General features: G+C 35.6%; 1 protein-coding gene and 1 non-coding gene across 6 annotated transcripts in view; one reads left to right on the top strand and one right to left on the bottom strand.

The window, feature by feature from the left end:
- Positions 1-24,951, bottom strand: part of ERCC6L2 (ERCC excision repair 6 like 2) — a 182,592-nt gene that overhangs the window by 135,801 nt on the left and 21,840 nt on the right. For 4 of the 5 annotated variants that reach the window (XM_043453162.1, XM_043453164.1, XM_043453165.1 and 1 more), the window contains exons 3-4: positions 21,275-21,394; positions 643-836 (exon numbers count right to left, since the gene is read on the bottom strand). In XM_043453162.1, coding sequence (XP_043309097.1) covers positions 643-836; positions 21,275-21,394 — 314 coding nt within the window. Of the gene's footprint in view, positions 1-642; positions 839-21,274; positions 21,395-24,951 lie in introns of those variants that run through there. The other variant, XM_043453163.1, reaches the window with a different exon arrangement.
- Positions 7,941-8,047, top strand: LOC122432181. The gene has a single exon (XR_006266785.1). It is a non-coding gene; the product is annotated as a U6 spliceosomal RNA (small nuclear RNA).

The following is a 24,951-nucleotide window of genomic DNA, read 5'->3' as shown; positions in this document are numbered from 1 at the left end:
TAAAACCTTAAAATGTAGTTCATTTCTTTTGGGTACCTGTAGTCTTAGAATAGTGGCTCAAAAAATGTTATTTTTTGCCATTCTACATTAACAACAGACTCGCATAAGTAAAATCATTCATGAAACTCACTATTTTAGTCTAGAGGCATCAAACACACAAAACATTGTACATGAGATTTAGGACAAGTCTTATTCATTAACAGGCACTGCTTGAAGAGGTAATAGAGGAAATAAGGAACTGTAGAAACCCTGACTCAGGTTTTCCTTCTTAGAAAATGAGTTAATTACTATAAACTGTCTATTTCAATAACTTTGAAATCAAGTTAAATAATGCTAAAGAATATTTAGAGCTTAAAAAAAATTAGAATATAAAGTGTTCAGTTGCTCAGTCATGTCCGACTCTTTGTGACCCTGTAGACTGTAGCTCACCAGGCTCCTCTGTCCTTGGGATTATCCTGGCAAGAATACTGGGTGGGTTTCTCCTCTAGAGTTTCTTCCCAACCCAAGGGTCAAACCTGCGTCTCTTTCAACTCCAAAGATTCTTTACCACTGAGCTGCCTGGGAAGCCTCACAATACAAAGGGATAAATAACAACTGATGTAAGCAGAATACTAATGCAATCACTCCCATTATTCCGATTACCTGTTAAGTTCATCCAGACATAAGCGCAGTGTTTCATAAGTTGTTAGAGCAATTTCACATTTCCTCTGTTTCACACGAATCAGTTCATTATCCTTTTTGTTACCATGTAAAATAGTGACTCTGAAATATCCCCAGGTGTCCAGCTCATCCTTCCAGTTGTAGAGGACAGAAAGAGGAGCAACTATTAAGAACATCTATAAGAAGAAGAAGAAAAATGTATGATATAATTTTTTAAATGAAAAAGAACCCCAAAGTTAAAACAGAATATCAACTATCCTATTCTTTGTTTTTTGACACTGTAGTTAATAAGTATAAATACAACTGAGCAACTGAATATATCTAACTTAGAAGACCATCAAACATTACTTTGTTGTTATTCTTATTATTAAGAAAAAAATAGATACCCAGCCCTGTCCAAAGTAACAGCTATTTTTTTATACTTCCCCCCACCAAAGGAGTTGAGGAATAAGAGAAAAATAATTCTCTGAAACAGAGAAGAGTATAATCACGATCCCAATATTAACTTCAAGGGCCACACTGGTAATAGAAATATGTAAAGAAGGCCAGCTTTTTTTCTTGAAATGTATGGTCTTCCAGAGCTCTCTTTTCATTTCACTTTCCTAGTCCATTTCTTTCCTCTCCCTCTCAGATACTATCAGTTGATGACCTGGAAAATTAAAGCAATTAGAGGAAAACCTCCTCATCTCTTACCACTGGATCAATAACCTACCTATATTTACTTTCATATATTCTGTCCTCCCATCTATTACCATGGGTGTACTGTCCATGTCCTTATTTAAAGACAAACTCAGCTTACACAGTGGCTCCCATTACTTCCTGTCAACCTGAAGTCAATGCTGAAGAAACCATCCCCAATCTGCCCAACATGATTAAATTTTGCTTTTTAACAGAACACATACAAATACAAACAAACATGTTCTAATATTTCTCAATAAATAAAACAAGTCAAATTTATTGTTCTCAATAAAACATAACAAAAAAATTCTTCCTACATCTCTCTCAAGCTATTAAACCTGCATCTCTCTCAAACTATCACCCATTACTTTACTTTCTTTATAGCAATTATCCTCAGGAGTTATTAGTACTTACTGTCTCTACTTACTCTCTTCCTGTTCTCTCCTAACTCATGTAAGAGTCCTAACCCATTGAGATTAACAACATATATCTGTTTGTCTTCAAATAAATGTTTTGGGGTTTCACTGACCTTTCCTATACCAACCTGAAATCCTGCCGTCATCAACCATTTTAATTTCTAATATTTTAATCTCTTACTGTTACCACTGGTCCTGAGCTATTATCTTTAACAGGGTTTAAGTAAGTTTCTTTCCTAAAGTTTTATACTTGGTCCTACTGACAAAGATGAACTAATTAAACATACTAAAAATTTTCAGTTTAACAAAAAATAAAATAATACAATATTACTCTAAATCCTACACTCTCTTCTATGAAGCATTTCAGCTGGGCCACTTATCAGCTGTAAGATATCAAGTCTGTGACTTTGTTTTAGAAACTGAAAAAAGAAAGAGAACAGAAGATTAATTCTGAAACAGTTTTGTCTTCTACTTGGAATTCACTCTATGAATTCCATTTTTCTCCTTCAATAAAAAATTGGGGCTACAAGTAAAAAGCTCCTGCTCCTACCCTCTTTTCAATATTATACAATGAAAATGTTATTCAAACACCATCTGAGCGCTTTGAACAGTTTTCCACTTGAGGGGTCATTCACCAAAGGTGTCAATGAATGTAAAGATTTCTAGAACCAGCTTTAAGATTCCAATATAAGTTTAAAAATTAAGACATTCCTTATAGACATTACTGATCTTCAAAACTGTAAAAAGTAAATCAAAAGGATTGATAACTAATTTTAATACTAAAAGAGGAAAGAGAACTGAGTTACGCCATTTGCGAAGTCAAGAGGAAGTATAAAAGAAGAATAACTTGAAGTATTTACTACCACGTTGTGAAGAATACTTAACTTAATAAGCCTTATTTAAGGAAAGGATGCCAAAACATTGAAATGGAAAGAACTGTCCAACTGCTAAGCCACTAATTACAAAGCAACTCTATTTACCCTGAAGTCAATAAATAATTTTACAAAACTAGGTCTAAAATGTAATATAAATAAAATTTAAATTTGCCCACTCAGAGTTATTAAGAAATCAACAGAGGCCACATTTAACAGTACAACTACAGAATATTAAATTACTTTTATCTCTTTCAACAAATTTAGTTCAATTATTAGGGTACATACTTTTAAAGTTTCATTCGTTGAGTACTATTGCTTTAGAAAAATGATGTTATGTACTGTGACAAAATACCCAAAGATTTTTTCATGTGTGATGATTTTTGTGGTAGAAGTAGTTATAGTATTAACAATTACCAGAACCATTTCTGAGCACTTACTATGTACTAAACACAGTGCAAAGTGCTGACAGACCTTAACTCAAGAATTTTACATAAAAGAGGCTATAAAGTAGAAATATTTTCTATTTCCTTTTTAGAGATGATAAAACTAAGGTGTAGAGATGTTAAATAATACGCCCAACACCACAATGTTATTAAGTAGCAAGATGAACCCATGCCTGTATAATTCTGAAGCTCTTAACCAACAACAATATATGATGTTCACATCTTAAATCAGAAAGCCTATGACCTTGAGACACGTAACTTTCATACTTACCACTGTAACTACAGTACTTTGTACTGTGCTTAGAAAACAAAGGTGTTTAGTTGATAAATAAATTAATGAATGAAGGCATGTGTCAATGGCAAAAGGTAGGAGGAGGACTGCATATTCAGAGCACAATGACCAACCACCAGAGCCAAAGTAAAAATTTCCTACTGGAGGAAGTGACACATCAAACTGAAAAATAAAATGTACCTATATTCAGAGAACTTACAGACCATAAAATTGGACTTTTTACTATTTAACTCAAAGTTCTAAAGCATATAACCTAATTCTTTCAAAAATGTTAAATCTCATTAATTTACATGCTAACTATGCATAATCTTTCCCTTGGTAAATTCTGGTGATTTAATCTATGGAAATTTAAGTTGAGAATCTACTCTAGGAGCCTCTCCAAATCCTTTTTAGAAGAGCAGCATAATAGTAACACAAAAATTTAACAAATATTCTAACTAAGTGGCAAGTTATAGATGGATATCAGATCAATTCCATACTGTTCAGATCAATGGTTAGCAAAACAATAAATATCACCTGTTTCATTTAAACATAATAATCAAAACATGAGAATGGAAATAACAAGCAAAATTACTTCCAATTAAACACAACAACAACAAACTGTGGAAAATTCTTAAAGAGATGGGAATATCAGATGACCTGAAATGCCTCTTGAGAAATCTGTATGCAGGTCAGGAAGCAACAGTTAGAACTGGACATGGAACAACAGACAGGTTCCAAACAGGGAAAGGAGTACATCAAGGCTGTATTTTGTCACCCTGCCTATATAACTTATATGCAGGGTACATCATGAGAAACGCTGGGCTGGATGAAGCACAAGCTGGAATCAAGATCGCCGGGAGAACTATCAATAACCTCAGATATGCAGATGACACCACCCTTATGACAGAAAGTGAAGAAGAACTAAAGAGTCTCTTGATGAAAGTGAAAGAGAAGAGTGAAAAAGTTGGCTTAAAACTCAATATTCAGAAAACTAAGATCATGGCATCTGCTCCCATCACTTCATGGCAAACAGACAGGGAAACAGTGGAAATAGTGGCTGACTTTATTCTTGGGGGGCTCCAAAATCACTGCAGATGGTGACTGCAGCCATGAAATTAAAAGATGCTTGCTCCTTGGAAGAAAAGTTATGACCAACCTAGACAGCATATGAAAAAGCAGAGACATAACTTTGCCAACAATGGTCCGTCCTGCCAAAGCTATGATTTTTCCAGTGGTCATGTATGGATGTGAGAGTTGGACTATAAAGCAAGCTGAGCACTGAAGAATTGATGCTTTTGAACTGTGGTGTTGGAGAAGACTCTTGAAAGTCCCTTGGACTACAAGGAGATACAACCAGTCAATCCTAAAGGAAATCAGTCCTGGGTGTTCATTGGAAGGACGGATGCTGAAGCTAAACTCCAATACTTTGGCCAGCTGATACAAAGAGCTGACTCATTTGAAAAGACCTTGATGCTGGGAAAGACTGAAGGCAGGAGGAGAAGGGGACAACAAGAGGAGGAGACGGTTGGATGGCATCACCGACTCAATGGACATGAGTTTGAGTAAATTTCGGGAGTTGGTGATGGACAGGGAGGCCTGGCATGCTGCAGTCCATGGGATCGCAAAGAGTCAGAAACAACTAAGCAACTGAATTGACTGAAAACATAATAAACAAAACATGAGAATGGAAATGACAAGTAAAACTATAACTATTTGAAGAAAACATAAATAAAGCAAATAAAAGAACAGTAAATCAACGACCAAGAATATTCAAGAAAAAAGAAAGTCAAATCTATAAATACATGCGGCACCTTAATGACTCAGACCAGATTGACTTAAAACTTACATACTGAACATTTCAGAAACAGCATAATATATTCTTAAATTCAAATGGAACATTCTCTAGAAAAGATCATATGTTGAGCCACAAAAAAGTCCTAATATATTTATGAAGGTTGAAATCATGTAAACACATTTCCTGACAACAGTGGTATGAAATTAGACATCAATTCTATGAGGAAAGTTCAGTGATAAAGAACTACCTCAAGAAATAAGAAAATTTTCAAATATGCAACCAAACTCTACACCTTAAAGAACTAGAAAAACACACATTACAAAATGAAGCCCAAAGTTAGTAGAATGAGGGAAATAATAAAGATCAGAGAGGAAATAAATGAAATAGAGACTAACAAGGCTAATAAAACAGACAAGGTTAATAAAAGCAAAAGCTGATTCTTTGCCAATACAAACAAAATTAGAAAACCTGTAGTCAGACACAACAGAAAGAAAGAAAGAAGGCTCAAAACAAAATCAGAAATAAAAGAGAACTTAAAGCAGATCAGCGCAGTTCAGTCGCTCAGTCTTGTCCAACTCTTTGCAACCCCATGAACCGCAGCACGCCAGGCCTCCCTGCTCATCACCAACTCCCAGAGTTCACCCAAACTCATGTCCATTGAGTCAGTGATGCCATCCAACCATCTCATCCTCTGTCGTCCCCTTCTCCTCCCACCTTCAGTCTTTCCCAGCATCAGGGTCTTTTCAAACGAGTCAGCTCTTCACATCAGGTGGCCAAAGTACTGGAGTTTAGCTTCAACATCAGTCCTTCCAAGGAACACCCAGGACTGATCTCCCTTAGGATGGACTGGCTAGATCTCATTGCAGTCCAAGGGACTCTCAAGAGTCTTCTCCAACACCTCAGTTCAAAAGCATCAATTCTTCAGCGCTCAGCTTGCTTTATAGTCCAACTCTCACATCCGTACATGACCACTGGAAAAACCACAGCCTTGATGAGATAGACCTTTGTTGACAAATTAATGTCTCTACTTTTTCATATGCTGTCTAGGTTGGTCATAACTTTTCTTCCAAAGAGTTATCGTCTTTTAATTTCATGGCTGCAGTCACCATCTGCAGTGATTTTGGAGCCCCCCAAAAATAAAGTCTGTCACTGTTTCCCCATCTATTTTCCATGAAGTGATGGGACTGGATGCCATGATCTTAGTTTTCTGAATATTGAGTTTTAAGCCAACTGTTTCACTCTCCTCTTTCACTTTCATAAAGAAGCTCTTTAGTTCTTCTTCGCTTTCTGCCATAGGGTGGTGTCATCTGCATATCTGAGGTTATTGATAGTTCTCCTGGCAATCTTGATTCCAGCTTGTGCTTCATCCAGTCCAGCGTTTCTCATGATGTACTCTGCATATAAGTTAAATAAGCAGGGTGACAATATACAGCCTTGACGTACTCCTTTTCTTATTTGGAACCAGTCTGTTGTTCCATGTCCACTTCTAACTGTTGCTTCCTGACCTGCATACAGGTTTCTCAAGAGGCAGGTCAGGTGGTCTGGTATTCCCATCTCTTTCAGAATTTTCCATAGTTTATTGTGATCCACACAGGCAAAGGCTTTGGCATAGTCAATAAAGCAGAAATAGCTGTTTTTCTGGAACTCTTGCTTTTTCAATGATGCAGCAGATGTTGGCAATTTGATCTCTGGTTCCTCTGCCTTTTCTAAAACCAGCTTGAACATCTGGAAGTTCACGTTCACGTATTGCTGAAGCCTGGCTTGGAGAACTTTAAGCATCACTTTACTCGCGTGTGAGATGAGTGCAATTGTGTGGTAGTTTGAGCATTCTTTGGCATTTCCTTTCTTTGGGATTGGAATGAAAACTAACCTTTTCCAGTTGTGGCCACTGCTGAGTTTTCAAAATATTGCCTGCATACTGAGTGCAGCACTCTCACAGCATCATCTTTCAGGATGTGAAATAGCTCAACTGGAATTCCATCACCTCCACTAGTTTTGTTTGCAGTGATGCTTCCTAAGGCCTACTTGACTTCACACTCCAGGGTGTCTGGCTCTAGGTGAGTGATCACACCATCGTGATTATCTGGGTAGTGAAGATCTTTTCTGTATAGTTCTTCTGTGTATTCTTGCCACTTCTTCTTAATAAGAGACTACTATGAATAGTTTTATACCAACAAACTGGACAACTAGAAGAAATTTATCATATATCATTCTTAGAAACATACAACCTACTAAGATTGAATCACAAAGAAATAGAAAACGTGAACACAACAGCTCCAAGTAAGGAAACTGAATCAGTAACCAAAAACCTCCAAATTAAATGAGGAACAGACAGATTCACTGGTAAAATCTACCAAACATTCAACGAAGAAATAACACCAATCCTTCTCAAACTCTTCAAAGAAATGCAAGAGCTGGAGATGCTTTCAAACTTATTTTATGAGGTCTGATACCAAGATCAGATCAGGATACCACAAGAAAGGAAAATTATAGGCTATAGCCCTGATGAACTTAAATACAAAAATCCTCAGTGAAATATTAGTAAACTGAATCCAACAGTACATCAAAATGACCTTACACTTTGGACAAGTGAGATTTATTCCAGGGAAGCAAGGATGATTCAACATATGCAAATCAATCACATGATACACCACAGTGACAAAATGAAGAATAAAAATCATACAGTCATCTCAATGGAGCAGAAAAAGCATTTGAGGAAATTCAATATCCATTTATGAGACAAACTCAACAAATTTCGTATAGAGGGAACATACATCAATGTAATAAAGGCTATATATAGTGCTCGCTTCGGCAGCACATATACTAGAGTTGGAACGATACAGAGAAGATTAGCATGGCCCCTGCGCAAGGATGACACGCAAATTCGTGAAGCGTTCCATATTTTTAACTTCTTAGAGGGAAAAAAGAAAAAAAAAAAAGGCTATATATAACCAACACACAGGTAAGATCATACTCAATGGTGAGAATTGAAAACTTTGCATGTAAGACAAGGAAAAAAACAGAGATGTCCACTTCTACAGCTTTTATTCCCATAGTACTGAAAGTCCTAATAAGAGGGATAAAAATCCAAACTAGAAAGGAAGTAAATTGTCGCTATTTGCCAATGACATAGAAACACATAAAAAACCCTAAACATCCCACCAGAATACTGAAAAAAACTGATAGAAAAACTGAGCAAAGTTACAGGATATTCAATACAAAAATCTGTTTTATTTTTATATACTAACAACAAACTATTAGAAAGAGCAATTAAGCAAACAATCCCATTTATAATTGTATCAAAAAGAATAAAACAACTAGGAATAAATTTAAACAAAGAAATAAAAGACTTGTACACTGAAAACTATGAGATATTGATTAAAAAAATTTTAATGTCATAAATAAATGGAAAGAAAATCCATGCTCATGGACAGATAAATATTGTTAAGAAATCAATAAAGGGTGCTGAAAAAACTGGATACCACATTGTATAACTGGGCTACTATCTTATACTACACACAAAAATGAACTCGAAATGAATTAAAGACTTGAAACTAAGACCTGAAACCATAGAACTTCTGAGGAAAACATAGGCTGTAAGCTCTTTAACATCTTGACATGATTTTTTTGAATTAACACCAAAAGCAAAAACAAAAAAGCAGGACTACATCAAACTAAAAAGCTTCTGCCCAGCAAAGGAAATCAACAAAATGAATATGAAACCTACTGAATGGAAGAAAATATTTGTGGATCATGTACAGAACAAGGGGTTAAGATCCAAAGTATATGAAGACTGTAACAGCAGAAAATCAAACAAGTAGCATCATTTACAAGACAATAAACTAAAGAAATAGTGTATAGTAAGTAAAATACTGGAAAAATTTCTTGTCTAATAACCAATGAAATTGCAGCTGATTCTGGTATTATAATTGCTAGAAAAATCATCCTTCTCTGCCTTAATCTGATTATGAATTTTATATAGAATGACCAAAGTTTACCATACAAGATTGTAGTATTTTTAAAGTTTTGCCAAACAAGATAGTAGTATTTGATCCATCTTCATAAAGACTGAATTTCAATCTTAACAGCCTAAATCTAAATAATCATTCCAAGAATTAGTATTTGAAATGCAAAGTTTGTATCTTTTCCTCTAGGAACTTATTCTTAGCACAAAACCTCAATTTCACACATTCTTAGATTATTTATTCACCCCTGAAAATGTTAAAAATATATATAAGATGTATCATGTAACACACATACATAACTCAAACTCATTACTCCTTAACTGATAACATTTAAATTCATTAAAAGGATATTTTTAAGTGGTTCTAACATTAATTTCTCAGGATTCCACTGCAATTTTGGCATGAGCATATTAATAAATACAAGGAAATTTATTTCTCTTCCAGCTATTTCACAGACTATCTTTTAAAAATGCACAAAGTTTTAAATCAATCAAAACAAATTTATCTTTCATAAATTTCATCACACAAAATTATAATTTTTGTTCACATAGGCTTCTGAGGGATACTGTAGAATATCACTGGTAATCTCATCAAAACCCTTCTTTATAGAATTCCAGTTCTAATGACCAACTAAATTCATTTATTGATGTCATTAAAACAAAAGAATATAAAAATATATATCTAATAGTGGTAAAATGCTTGGAAGGGCACTACCAAATACCCTTCATAACATTTTTGAAGACATATTTGAGGACCTGAGGAATTCATCCTTTACCTATGTAAGAGGAAACTCCTCCCTATCCCCCCAAAAAAACCCCACAAACTGAATTTTCCTAGAAGTAACCTAAATACAACAACCAACAAACAACAAAATAAAATAATAATATAAGCTCAACAAAGAACAGGCAGTTGGAAGGACTGGGTCATGGAAAGTAATGGCATGTTAAATGTAAATAGATTAAATTATCCAACTAAAAGACAGTGTGGTTGTTTAGACTTTAAAAAAAAAAAAAAGACCCAAATATATACTACCTACAAGAGATCCACTTCAGCTTTAAAGACACAAATAGACTGAAGATGAGTGAATGGAAAATGATATTCCATGCAAATGGAAACCAAAAAAAGGCAGGCTTTTATGTCATACAAAATAGGCTTTAACCCAAGTAGTGTAAGAAGAATGCTTGAATTGACAGGGTCAATTTAAGAGGGTGTAACAAGTATATTTCTACTTTCTACCCAATATCAGAATATCTTAAATATATAAAGCAAATTATTTACAGACCCGAAGAGACAAAAAGCTCAGCAATAAGCGACTTCAACACTTCACCTTCAACTATGGATCACTCAGAGAGGAAATCAATAAAGAAACACTGAACTTAAACTATGCTTGGATCAGACTGACCTAGTGACACATACAAGATGCATCTGACAATAGCATAATACATATTTGTCTCAATCACATATGGAACATTCTCCAGGATAGACAAAATGTTAAAATACAAGACAAATCTTAATAACCTTATCAAAAGGACTAAAATCATATCAAACATCTTATCTGACCTCAATGGTATAAAATCAAAGGGGAAAACTAAAAAATTCACAAATAAGTGAAGATTAAATAAAACGCTCCTCAACAACCAGTGGGTTGAAGAAGAAATAAAAAATGAATTTAAAAATACCTAAGACAAATGAAAACTGAAATAGAACATACCAAAACATATGGGACACAGCCAAAGGAGTTATGAGAGGGAAGTATACAATGATAAGTGCCTACATTAAAAAAAAAAAAGATATCATATAAACAACTAAAATTTACACCTCAAGAATTTAGAAAAAGAACAAATTAAGCTCAAAGTTAGTAAAGTGGAAGAAATAACAAAAAATCAGAAGGTATAAATGAAATAGAGAGTAGACAATAGAAAAGATGAATAAAACTAAGGGCTGTTGTTTTTTTAAAGATGCACAAAACTGACACCTTTAATTAGACTAAGAAAAAGAAGATTCAAATAAATATAATTAGAATGAAGAACACATTACAAATAATAACCCAGAAATAGAAAGAATAATAAAAATTACTCTGCATAATTCAGTTCAGTTCAGTTGCTCAGTCGTGTCCGACTCTTTGTGACCGCATGAATTACAGCACGCCAGACCTCCCTGTCCATCACCAACTCCCAGGGTTTACTCAAACTCATGTGATGCCATCCAGCCATCTCATCCTCTGTTGTCCCCTTCTCCTCCCGTCCCCAATCCCTCCCAGCATCAGGGTCTTTTCAAATGAGTCAACTCTTCACATGAGGTGGCCAAAGTATTGGAGTTTCAGCTTCAACATCAGTCCTTCCAATGAACACCCAGGACTGATCTCCTTGAGGATGGACTGGTTGGATCTCCTTGCAGTCCAAGAGACTCTGAAGAGTCTTTTCCAACACCACAGTTCAAAAGCATCAATTCTTTGGTACTCAGCTTTCATTATAGTCCAACTCTCCCATCCATACATGACCACTGGAAAAACTACAGCCTTGACTAGACAGACCTTTGCTGGCAAAGTAATGTCTCTGCTTTTTAATAGCTATCTAGGTTGGTCATAACTTTCCTTCCAAGGAGTAAGCGTCTTTTAATTTCATGGCTGCAATCACCATCTGCAGTGATTTTGGAGCCCAAAAAAATAAACTCTGCATAATTATACACCAACAAATCAGATAAGCCAGAATAAATGGTAGGTAGAAATAAATTCCTATAAACATACAACCTACCAAGACTGAATCATGAAGAAACAGAAAATCTGAACTAGTACAAAGATTCAATCAGTAACCAATACCTCCAAACAAACAAAAATCTAGGACCAAACACCTTCACTGGTAAATTCTACCAAATAAAACCAGTTCTTTGCAAATTCTTCCAACAACAATAAAAAAAGGAGATGATGCTTCCAAACTCATTCACAAAGCGAGCATTATCCTGATACCAAAACCAGATAAGGACATCACAAGAAAGGAAAACAGGCTAATATGACCAATGAACATAAATGCAAAAAATCCTCAATGAAATATTAGCAAACTAAATTCAACAATACATTAAAAGGATCATACACCATCAAGTGAGATTTATTCCAGGAATATAAGGATGGTTCAACATACTCAAATCAATCTGAAAACAAAGTGAAAAACAGTACTTGAACTCTTGAAAACTTAAAACACATTAAGAATTACAATGTTTCATTAGGGTCAAATTAAATTTAACACTAAGAATGTGTTTATGCTACTGAAAATAATAGGAAATTTAAAGTAACAATAATTATTACTAATAATACCTTAGGCCAATGTGTCTCAAAATTTTACACTGAAATGTCCCAAATTATAGACAAAAGTAAACAACTTGACCTTCTCAGAAATTCTATGTATGAGAATTATATAAAAGATACTGTTTTTAAAACTTGTAGAAAGTAGTTTATTACCATAATATGATAAGGATTTCATGAAATCACTTCAACTTCATTTTTATCCAGTTTCCTGGATGCTGAGGACAAAAGTCAGACACACACCTCTGTGTCTGTGTGTGTGTGTGTGCGCACACGCGCACTCGCAAACTCAGTTGCAGTTATGTTCAACTTCTTGAAACTCTGTGGACTATAGCCCACTGAGCTCCTCTGTCCACAGAATTTTCCAGGCAAGAATACTGGAGCAGGTCGCCATTTCCTACTCCAGGGGATCTTCCTGACCCAAGGATTAAACCCGCATCTCCCGTCTCCTGCGTTGGCAGGTGGATTCTTTACCACTGAGCCACCCGGGAAGCCGCACACATACCTACAGTTCACCTTTTTTGTGGATTTCTTTTTTTTAAAGAAATCTCTCGGAGAGGAGGAACCAAGATGGCGGAGGAATAGGACGGGGAGACCACTTTCTCTCCTACAAATTCATCGAAAGAATAATTGATCGCAGAGCAAACTTCACAAAACAACTTCTGATCGCTAGCAGAGGACGTCAAACACCCAGAAAAGCAGCCCATTGTCTTCAAAAGGAGGTAGGACAAAATATAAAAGATAAAAAGAGAGACAATAGAGTTAGGGACGGAGATCTGTCCCGGGAAGGGAGTCTTAATAATAGAGGAAGTTTCCAAACACCAGGAAACCCTCTCACTGGTGGGTCTGGGGGAAGTTTTTGAATCTCGGAGGGCAACCTGACTCGGGGGGGGGGGAAGAATAAATAAAACCCAAAGATTACGTGCCTAAAAGCAACTCCCAGCAGAAAAGTACCCTAGACGCCCGCATCCGCCACCAGCAAGTGGGGGCGGAACAGAGAGGAGCCGGTGGCATTGCTTAGGGTAAAGACCGGGCCTGAGTGCCCTGAGGACAATCGGAGGGAGCTTTTGTGAGTTACCAACTTAAGCTGCGGGATAGCAAGAGAGAGAGAGAGAGAATTAACCTGCCCGAACACACTGCCCGCCATTCGCAGAACAAAGGGTCTGAGCAAGTCCAGAGAAGAGCTCGCAGGCTGCGGACCGACCCAGCCCCGCTGGAGGCAGGAGGCAGGGGGGAGGGGAAAGGGGCAGGCACGGCCCCAAGGACTGCATCCCCTACCACACTGCAAACAGGCCTCCAGTTTCTAGCCAAAGACTTCCTGAGAGTCTGGATGGTCGACATCCGACGTGAGGGTCGCGGCGAGACACAGGGTGCAGGCTCCCGACCGGCGCAGGCGGGGACTGGGGCTGGGGACGCGGAGGGGAGAAGGCGCGCCGCACCTGGGGAGAGTGCGCCCATCAAGCTCCTGGCTGCCTGAGCCGCTCGGACGGGGAAGGCACAAAAAGCAGGCGCAGCTTTTTGTTCCGTGCTTTTGTGGAACACCCAGGGCTGGAACCTCGCGCAGCGCAGGGCACGCTCCATATAGAACAGCAGGGAGCCTGAGCAGCGGTAGACGGGGAAAGCAGCGCCAGCCCCTCCCCGCAGCGCGACGGAACTAGCAACCTGAATAAGAGACCACCTCCGCCCGCCTGTGTCAGGGCAGAAATTAGGCACTGAAGAGACCAGCAAACAGAAGCCAAATAAACAAAGGGAACCGCTTCAGAAGGGACTGATGCAACAGATTAAAATCCCTATAGATAACACCGACTACACCGGAAAGGGCTTGTAGATATCGAGAAGTGTAAGCTGGAATGAGGAGCTATCTGAAACTGAACCGAACCCACACTGACCGCAACAGCTCCAGAGAAATTCCTAGATATATTTTTACTTTTTTCTTTTCTTTTAAAATTCCCTATTACTCCCCCATTACTCCTTAACTTTCATTTGCATAGATTTTTACGATTTTTTTAATTAGGAAAAATTTCTTTTCTTTTTTTTTTTCTTTTTCTCTTCTTCTTTCTATTTTTCTTTTTCTCTTATTTCCTTTTAAAGTCCTCTATTACTCCTCTACTACTCCTTAATTTTCATTTTCAATATACTATAACCTTGCAAAAAAAAAAAGAGAAGGCCTATTTTTAAACCAAACTGCATATATATTTCTAAAATTTTTTTGTGTGTTTTGGTTTTTAACATTGTATTTTTAAGAGTCTAACCTCTACTCTAGATTTTTAATCTTTGTTTTTCAATATATGATATAAATTGTGGACGTTTAAGAATCCAATATTCAGTTCCCATTTTTATTCAGGAGTGTGTTGATTATTCTCTCCCAATCTTGACTCTCTGTTTTCTACCTCAGAACACCTCTATTTCCTCCTTTCCCCTTCTCTTCCCAATCCAATTCTGTGAATCTTTGTGGGTGTCTGGGATACGGACAACACCCTGGGAACAGGCAACGGCGTAGATCTGTCTCTCTCAAGTCCCCCCTTTTCTCCTCCTGCTCATCTCTATCTCCCTCCTCCCTCTCCTCTTCTTCATGTAACTCTATGAACCTCTCTAGGTGTCCCTCATGGGGGAGAATCTTTTCACCATTAACCTAGAAGTTTTATTATCAGTGCTGTATAGTTGGAGAAGTCTTGAGACTACTGGAAGAATAAAACTGAAATCTAGAGGCAGGAGACTTAAGCCCAAAACCTGAGAACATCAGAAAACTCCTGACTACATGGAACATTAAGTAATAAGAGACCGTCCAAAAGCCTCCATACCTACACTAAAACCAACCACCACCCAAGAGCCAATAAGTTTTAGAGCAAGACATACCACGCAAATTTTCCAGCAACGCAGGAACACAGCCCTGAACGTCAACATACAGGCTGCCCAAGGTCACACCTAACACATAGACCCATCTCAAAACTCATTACTGGGCACTCCATTGCACTCCAGAGAGAAGAAATCTAGTTCCACGCACCAGAACACCGACGCAAGCTTCCCTAAACAGGAAACCTTGACAAACCAATCGTCCAACCCAACCCACTGGGTAAAACCTCCACAATAAAAAGGAACCACAGACCTCCAGAATACAGAAAGCCCATTCCAGACACAGCAATCTAAACAAGATGAAAAGGCAGAGAAATACCCAAGAGGTAAAGGAACATGAAAAATGCCCACCAAATCAAACAAAAGAGGAGGAGATAGGGAATCTACCTGAAAAAGAATTTAGAATAATGATAATAAAAATGATCCAAAATCTTGAAAACAAAATGGAGTTACAGATAAATAGCCTGGAGACAAAAATTGAGAAGATGCAAGAAATGTTTAATAAAGACCTAGAAGAAATAAAAAAGAGTCAATTAAAAATGAATAACGCAATAAATGAGATAAAAAACACTCTGGAGGGAACCAAGAGTAGAATAACAGAGGCAGAAGATAGGATAAGTGAGGTAGAAGATAAAATGATGGAAATAAATGAAGCAGAGAGGAAAAAAGAAAAAAGAATCAAAAGAAATGAAGACAACCTCAGGGAGCTCTGGGACAATGTGAAATGCCCCAACATCGAATCATAGGAGTCCCAGAAGAAGAAGACAAAAAGAAAGGCCATGAGAAAATACTCGAGGAGATAATAGCTGAAAACTTCCCTAAAATGGGGAAGGAAATAGCCACCCAAGTCCAAGAAACCCAGAGAGTTCCAAACAGGATAAACCCAAGGCGAAACACCCCAAGACACATATTAATCAAACTAACAAAGATCAAACACAAAGAACAAATATTAAAAGCAGCAAGGGAAAAACAACAAATAACACACAAAGGGATTCCCATAAGGATAACAGCTGATCTATCAATAGAAACCCTCCAGGCCAGAAGGGAATGGCAGGACATACTGAAAGTAATGAAAGAGAATAACCTACAACCTAGATTACTGTACCCAGCAAGGATCTCATTCAGATATGAAGGAGATTCAAAAGCTTTACAGACAAGCAAAAGCTGAGAGAATTCAGCACCACCAAACCAGCTCTTCAACAAATGCTAAAGGATCTTCTCTAGACAGGAAATGCAGAAAGGTTGTATAAACATGAACCCAAAACAACAAAGTAAATGGCAACGGGACCACACCTATCAATAATTACCTTAAATGTAAATGGGTTGAATGCCCCAACCAAAAGACAAAGATTGGCTGAATGGATACAAAAACAAGACCCCTATATATGCTGTCTACAAGAGACCCACCTCAAAACAAGAGACATACAGACTAAAAGTGAAGGGCTGGAAAAAAATATTTCACGCAAACAGAGAACAAAAGAAAGCAGGAGTCGCAATACTCATATCAGATAAAATAGACTTTCAAATAAAGGATGTGAAAAGAGACAAAGAAGGACACTACATAATGATCAAAGCATCAATCCAAGAAGAGGATATAACAATTATAAATATATATGCACCCAACATAGGAGCACCGCAATATGTACGGCAAACGCTAACGAGTATGAAAAAGGAAATTAATAGTAACACAATAATAGTGGGAGATTTTAATACCCCACTCACACCTATGGATAGATCAACTAAACAGAAAATTAACAAGGAAACACAAACTTTAAATGACACAATGGACTAGCTACACCTAATTGATATCTACAGGACATTTCACCTCAAAACAATCAACTTCACCTTTTTCTCAAGCGCACACGGAACCTCCAGAATAGATCACATCCTGGGCCATAAATCTAGTCTTGGAAAATTCAAAAAAATTGAAATCGTTCCAGTCATCTTTTCTGACCACAGTGCAGTAAGATTAGATCTCAATTACAGGAAAAAAAATTGTTAAAAATTCAAACATATGGAGGCTAAATAACACGCTTCTGAATAACCAACAAATCATAGAAGAAATCAAAATATGCATAGAAACGAATGAAAATGAAAACACAACAACCCAAAACCTATGGGACACTGTAAAAGCAGTGCTAAGCAGAAGGTTCATAGCATTACAGGCTTACCTCAAGAAACAAGAAAAAAGTCAAATAAATAACCTAACTCTACACCTAAAGCAATTAGAGAAGGAAGAAATGAAGAACAGTAGGAGAGAAATCTTAAAAATTAGGGCAGAAATAAATGCAAAAGAAACTAAAGAGACCATAGCAAAAATAAACAAAGCTAAAAGCTGGTTTTTTGAAAAAATAAACAAAATTGACAAACCACTAGCAAGACTCATTAAGAAACAAAGAGAAAAGAATCAAATTAACAAAATTAGAAATGAAAATGGAGAGATCACAACAGACAACACTGAAATACAAAGGATCATAAGAGACTACTACCAGCAGCTCTATGCCAATAAAATGGACAACTTGGAAGAAATGAACAAATTCTTAGAAAAGTATAACTTTCCAAAACTGAACCAGGAAGAAATAGAAGATCTTAACAGAGCCATCACAAGCAAGGAAATCGAAACTGTAATCAGAAATCTTCCAGCAAAAAAGCCCAGGACCAGATGGCTTCACAGCTGAATTCTACCAAAAATTTAGAGAAGAGCTAACACCTATCTTACTCAAACTCTTCCAGAAAATTGCAGAAGGTAAACTTCCAAACTCATTCTATGAGGCCACCATCACCCTAATTCCAAAACCAACAAAGATGCCACAAAAAAAGAAAACTACAGGCCAATATCACTGATGAACATAGATGCAAAAATATTTTAAAAAATCATACACCATGACCAAGTGGGCTTTATCCCAGGAATGCAAGGATTCTTTAATATCCACAAATCAATCAATGTAATACACCACATTAACAAATTGAAAGATAAAAAACATATGATTATCTCAATAGATGCAGAGAAAGCCTTTGACAAAATTCATCACCCATTTATGATTAAAACTCTCCAGAAAGCAGGAATAGAAGGAACATACCTCAACACAATAAAAGCTATATATGACAAACCCACAGCAAGCATTACCCTCAATGGTGAAAAATTGAAAGCATTTCCCCTAAAATCAGGAACAAGACAAGGGTGCCCACTCTCACCACTACTATTCAACATAGTGTTGGAAGTTTTGGCCACAGCAATCAGAGCAGAAAAAGAAGTAAAAGGAATCCAGATAGGAAAAGAAGAAGAGAAACTCTCGCTGTTTGCAGATGACATGATCCTCTACATAGAAAACCCTAAAGACTCTACCAGAAAATTACTAGAACTAATCAAAGAATATAGTAACGTTGCAGGATATAAAATTAACACACAGAAATCCCTTGCATTCCTATACACTAACAATGAGAAAACAGAAAGAGAAATTAAGGAAACAATACCATCCACCATTGCAACAAAAGGAATAAAATACTTAGGAGTATATCTACCTAAAGAAACAAAAGACCTATACATAGAAAACTATGAAACACTGATGAAAGAAATCAAAGAGGACACAAACAGATGGAGAAATATACCATGTTCATGGACTGGAAGAATCAATATTGTCAAAATGGCTATTCTACACAAAGCAATCTATAGATTCAATGCAATCCCTATCAAGCTACCAACGATATTCTTCACAGAACTAGAACAAATAATTTCACAATTTGTATGGAAATACAAAAAACCTTGAATAGCCAAAGCAATCTTGAGAAAGAAGAATGGAACTGGAGGAATCAACCTGCCTGACTTCAGACTCTACTACAAAGCCACAGTCATCAAGACAGTATGGTACTGGCACAAAGACAGAAATATAGATCAATGGAACAGAATAGAAAGCCCAGAGATAAATCCACGAACCTATGGACACCTTATCTTTGACAAAGGAGGCAAGGATATACAATGGAAAAAAGACAACCTCTTTAACAAGTGGTGCTGGGAAAACTGGTCAACCACTTGTAAAAGAATGAAACTAGAACACTTTCTAACACCATACACAAAAATAAACTCAAAATGGATTAAAGATCTAAATGTAAGACCAGAAACTATAAAACTCCTAGAGGAGAACATAGGCAAAACACTCTCCGACATAAATCACAGCAAGATCCTCTATGACCCACCTCCCAGAATATTGGAAATAAAAGCAAAACTAAACAAATGGGACCTAATGAAACTTAAAAGCTTTTGCACAACAAAGGAAACTATAAGTAAGGTGAAAAGACAGCCCTCAGATTGGGAGAAAATAATAGCAAATGAAGCAACAGACAAAGGATTAATCTCAAAAATATACAAGCAACTCCTGAAGCTCAATTCCAGAAAAATAAATGACCCAATCAAAAAATGGGCCAAAGAACTAAACAGACATTTCTCCAAAGAAGACATACAGATGGCTAACAAACACATGAAAAGATGCTCAACATCACTCATTATCAGAGAAATGCAAATCAAAACCACAATGAGGTACCATTACACGCCAGTCAGGATGGCTGCTATCCAAAAGTCTACAAGCAATAAATGCTGGAGAGGGTGTGGAGAAAAGGGAACCCTCTTACACTGTTGGTGGGAATGCAAACTAGTACAGCCACTATGGAAAACAGTGTGGAGATTTCTTAAAAAACTGGAAATAGAACTGCCATATGACCCAGCAATCCCACTTCTGGGCATACACACTGAGGAAACCAGATCTGAAAGAGACATGTGCACCCCAATGTTCATCGCAGCACTGTTTATAATAGCCAGGACATGGAAGCAACCTAGATGCCCATCAGCAGATGAATGGATAAGGAAGCTGTGGTACATATACACCATGGAATATTACTCAGCCATTAAAAAGAATTCATTTGAATCAGTTCTAATGAGATGGATGAAACTGGAGCCCATTATACAGAGTGAAGTAAGCCAGAAAGATAAAGAACATTACAGTATACTAACACATATATATGGAATTTAGAAAGATGGTAATGATAACCCTATATGCAAAACAGAAAAAGAGACACAGATGTACAGAACAGACTTTTGGACTCTGTGGGAGAAGGTGAGGGTGGGATGTTTAGAAAGAACAGCATGAACATTATCTATAGTGAAACAGATCATCAGCCCAGGTGGGATGCATGAGACAAGTGCCTGGGCCTGGTGCACTGGGAAGACCCAGAGGAATCGGGTGGAGAGGGAGGTGGGAGGGGGGATCGGGATGGGGAATACATGTAACTCCATGGCTGATTCATGTCAATGTATGACAAAACGCACTGCAATGTTGTGAAATGGTTGGCCTCCAACTAATAAAAATAAATGAAAAAAAAAAAAAAAAATTCCTGCTAGAGAATTGCAAAAAAAAAAAAAACAACTCTCATTTTTTATAAGAATTATGCATAAGATATTCATAAATATATATTTACTAAGGAGAAAGCTTAAGAATGGTTATGAATAGCATTAACAGTCACATGGTCACGGACGGACAAGCCCAGATCTTAGCTTTTCTGACTCCAACTTCAATGGTCCTTGTTCAGGGAGTATTTGTTTCATATTTTCAGGAGGTGGTTATTTTGCTAAGCAACTTCATCAGGACATACCTTTGTTAGAAATATCTACAACTGTCTGTTTTTCATTCTCAAATAAATAAAAAACAATACAATGGACTTCAATTAACTTTACATACACATTCATGGAAATTTAACAAATGAATCAAATTAACTGAAAATTTTGACAAGCAAAAGATTGAAAGCCTCCCCAAAATTCAAATAAATTATATTTTACTATTTTGAGAGTAAATCAAATCTAATTTAAGGATGAAACAGATAATCCTTCAGAAATTAGGTTTATAAAACAAACATTTAGTGTCTATAAATTCTTGTTTTAAATTTATACTATAATGTGTAATGTTTCAAAGTTTCCATACACCTTTGCAATACCAGCTTCATGAAGTTTACATTTCTAGATATCTTACCTTTTTTGCTGTAGAAGGTGGATCCTTTTTCATATTTCTCAGTAAAAACTCTGGCATGTTATTTTCAATATCTTCATGAGTTCCCTTTTTACCCAAAACTGCAGCTAAAAATGAAATAACCTAGGGAGGAAAAAATCCAACAGTTTTAATCACTGTGTATTGTGATGAACAAAATTTTATGACTCACATGAATAGCTACTCAATTAGTGAGAATATGAGTGTGTACAAATAGATTTGCTTGGAAGAAAAATAATATGAACCACTAGTATTGGTTTTCTTTATTTGCATTAACAAACAAATATATGATATAAAAGTTACCACTGAATGCAGAAAACAAAAATCCTCAAATTGCCATCTCTTCCATGATAATTTTTTAAATAGATATATTTTATTGAAGTACAGTTGACTTAGAATGTTGTGCACTCTACGAATTCTTTCTCAGTCTCATTAGCTGAGATATTATTTTATTATGTATTTCTATTCATGGAATCTATCTCTTCATTATTGGCTATTACAATAAACTATGTACATTCCTTTTTCCTGGTAGAAAATAAACTCCTTAAGGGAATAATATATGGGTTAATAAGTTTGGGTTAATAAGTTTGTCTATTTTTTTGTATCCAATAAATATAGGTAACTCAAGGATGCATATTACAATATCTAAGGTAATCACTAGAGAAAAATACAACAGTGTATAACTACTTATTGTGGGAAGAATAATAGAATAATATGAACGATCTATACAAACACAGGAGGAAAATGAATAGATGACAGGCAATAAATAAAAAGCATATAGTAAAACAGTAGGTTTAAATCTAAATACATTTAGATGGATATGTGTATATGTATAATTGAACCACTTTTCTGTACACCTGAAACACACTGTAAATCAACTGTACTCCAATATCAAATAAAAATCTTAAATTAAATCAATCTAAATATATTAGAAAGTGAATTACATGGAAGTAGACTAAATAGTTTAATTAAAAGACAAAAGATTTTCAAAAACATAAAACATGTGTGCTTTACACACAAAAAACCTAAGACATAGAGAAAATTGTAAGTGATAAAATGAAAAAAGATAGACCATGCAAACAAAAACCAAAGAAAGTTAATATACTTATATTGATATCAGATAAGACTGAGGCAAAAAGCATTACTAAATTACAGAGGGACATGATATTGACAAAAATTATTTCATTTGCAAGTTATAAGAAGTGTAAATTATTAAAGAAAAAAATCTACTGAAACAAAATAAGTAAACAAATTCATAAGCACAGTGGTAGATTCTGAAATAACTTAATAAGAGAAAATAATCAGTAAAGATATAGAATGTATTAGTAAAATGATAAACAAACTTGACCTAATATACATTTGACAGATGATGGTAAAATACAGCAAAGCATACTTTATACTTAAAGTACACATATAATAGTTACCAAAATTGACATGGAAAGTCATAGAACAAATCTTAATCCGTCCAATAGACAAAAATCATACAGAATATATTCTTTGGTCACAGTATAAGAAATTAAAAAATATAAACAGAAAATCCCCAAATATTTGGAAAGTAAGGAATATATTTTAAATCAGAATTCACAATGGAGATTAGAAAATATTTAATATGAATAAGTGTGTAATAATCACATATTAAACTTATGAAATACACTTAAATCCATGCCTTATGAACTTAAATGCATATGGATACACATTAGGACATAAGAGGAGCTGTTAATAAAATACCTAACCATAGATCTGAAAATTGTATAAAAATAACAGAATTTATTTTAATTAAAATTTTATTTAAATTTTAAGAAAACTTAAATACACAAAGATAGAATTATAAAACATGAAAAAGCATAAAATAAAAAGGACTGACAAAGTCAAATGATCATATTATGAAAAGATTTTTTAAAGTGATAACTCCCTAGAAAATTGGTAAAAGGAAAAAGAGAAACTAAGAGAATAGACACACACACAAAAGTACACAACAAACAATGTTATGCCAATACCTGTGAAATTTTAGGTGAAATGGAAAACCAGAACTTACCAACAATGAAACAAGAAACAGAAATTTTACATACTCAAATGACTATTAAAGAAATCTAAATACATAATTACAAACCTTCCACAGAGAAAACTAAGGATCACATAACCAGGGATAAAGTCTACCAATGCTTCAGAGAGATATAATGCCAATCTTAAACAAACTCCTCCATATTTTAGAGAAAGGGAAAAATGTTCTCAACTCATTTTATGAATACAATATAATCTTGATAAATTCTAGCAAAAATACTGTTTCATAAATTTACAGGCCAATTTCTCACACTCACATAGGAGCAAACCTCTTAAATATTAGTAAATGGAACACAGAAATGTAAAAAAGAAATATATACCAAAACCATCTTGGGTTGATTCTGAATATGTAATGCTGGTTTAACCTTCAAAATTTAGATATTACATAGGTATTAAGTAGTATCTTAGGTATTACACTTAGCTTTCCTCTTAGTTTCCTTAAAATAAAAATAAATAAAAATAGGACAACCTATTTCATTACAAGATACTTATATTTTACATGAAGCCATACATTATTAGCTTTAAGCACATCAGAACTGTGTATCTTTATTACCAAAGCAAACATCAAAAAATAATGCAAAGAAGTACAGTTAACAATCAATAGAAGAATTAAAATGGAATTTTAAAAAATACCCTGTCAACCCAAAATAAGGCAGGAAAGAAGAACAATTAAAAGAGAAAGCAGTCTGTTCAAACAGAAAACAAATAACAAAACAATATACCCAAATTGAAACATAACAGAAATTATACCAAATGTAAATGAACTAAATGGTCCAATTAAATATCAGAGATTGCCAGAATAGATAAAAGATTTATCTATGAGACATATTTTAAATAGAAAGACACAGATAGCTTGAAATAAAGCCTTAGGAAAAGACAAACCATTCAAACATTAAGCATAAGAATACTGAAGTACTTATCAAAATATCAGATAAAGTAGTTTTCGAATAGTATTACCAGAAATATAAAAACATTTAATAATGATAAGCAGGTCAGGAAGACAAAGTGATCATAATGATTATGACCTAATAACAGAACTTCAAAATACATAAAGACAAAATTGACAAAATTAAATGGGGAAAGAGACAAACCCACAATCACAGCAGGAGATTTGAACCTCCCACCTTCATCCATTAAGGCTTCTCTGGTGGCTCAGCTGTAAAGAATCCATCTGCAATGCAGGAGCCACAGGAAACATGGGTTCAGGTTTCATCCCTGGGCTGGGAAGATCTCCTGGAGGAGGGCATGGCAACCCACTCCAGTATTCTTGCCTGAATAATCCCGTGGACAGAGGAGCCTGGCAGGCTACAGGCCATACATTCATGAAAAGTCAGATACAACTGAAGTGACTGAGCATGCACGCATTCACCTATTAATATTAAAAACATAGAAAATCTGAATATTATCATTTATCTTGATCTGCTAATTGGTATTTATATACAATAGTACATCCAACTGCAGAGACGACTGCAAAATAATTGCAGAAATCAATGAAGTACCAAACAACAGAGAAAATTAACAAAGTTAAAAGTTGACTCTTTGAAAAGATCAACAAAATCAATATGCCTCAAGTTATGCTAAGTAAGAATAAAATAGAATAC

The sequence above is a fragment of the Cervus canadensis genome, chromosome 30, assembly GCF_019320065.1.
Source record: "Cervus canadensis isolate Bull #8, Minnesota chromosome 30, ASM1932006v1, whole genome shotgun sequence".
NCBI lineage: Eukaryota > Metazoa > Chordata > Mammalia > Artiodactyla > Cervidae > Cervus > Cervus canadensis.
The sequence above is the reverse complement of the archived record's forward strand: the minus strand, read 5'-3'. Positions and strand labels throughout refer to the sequence as shown.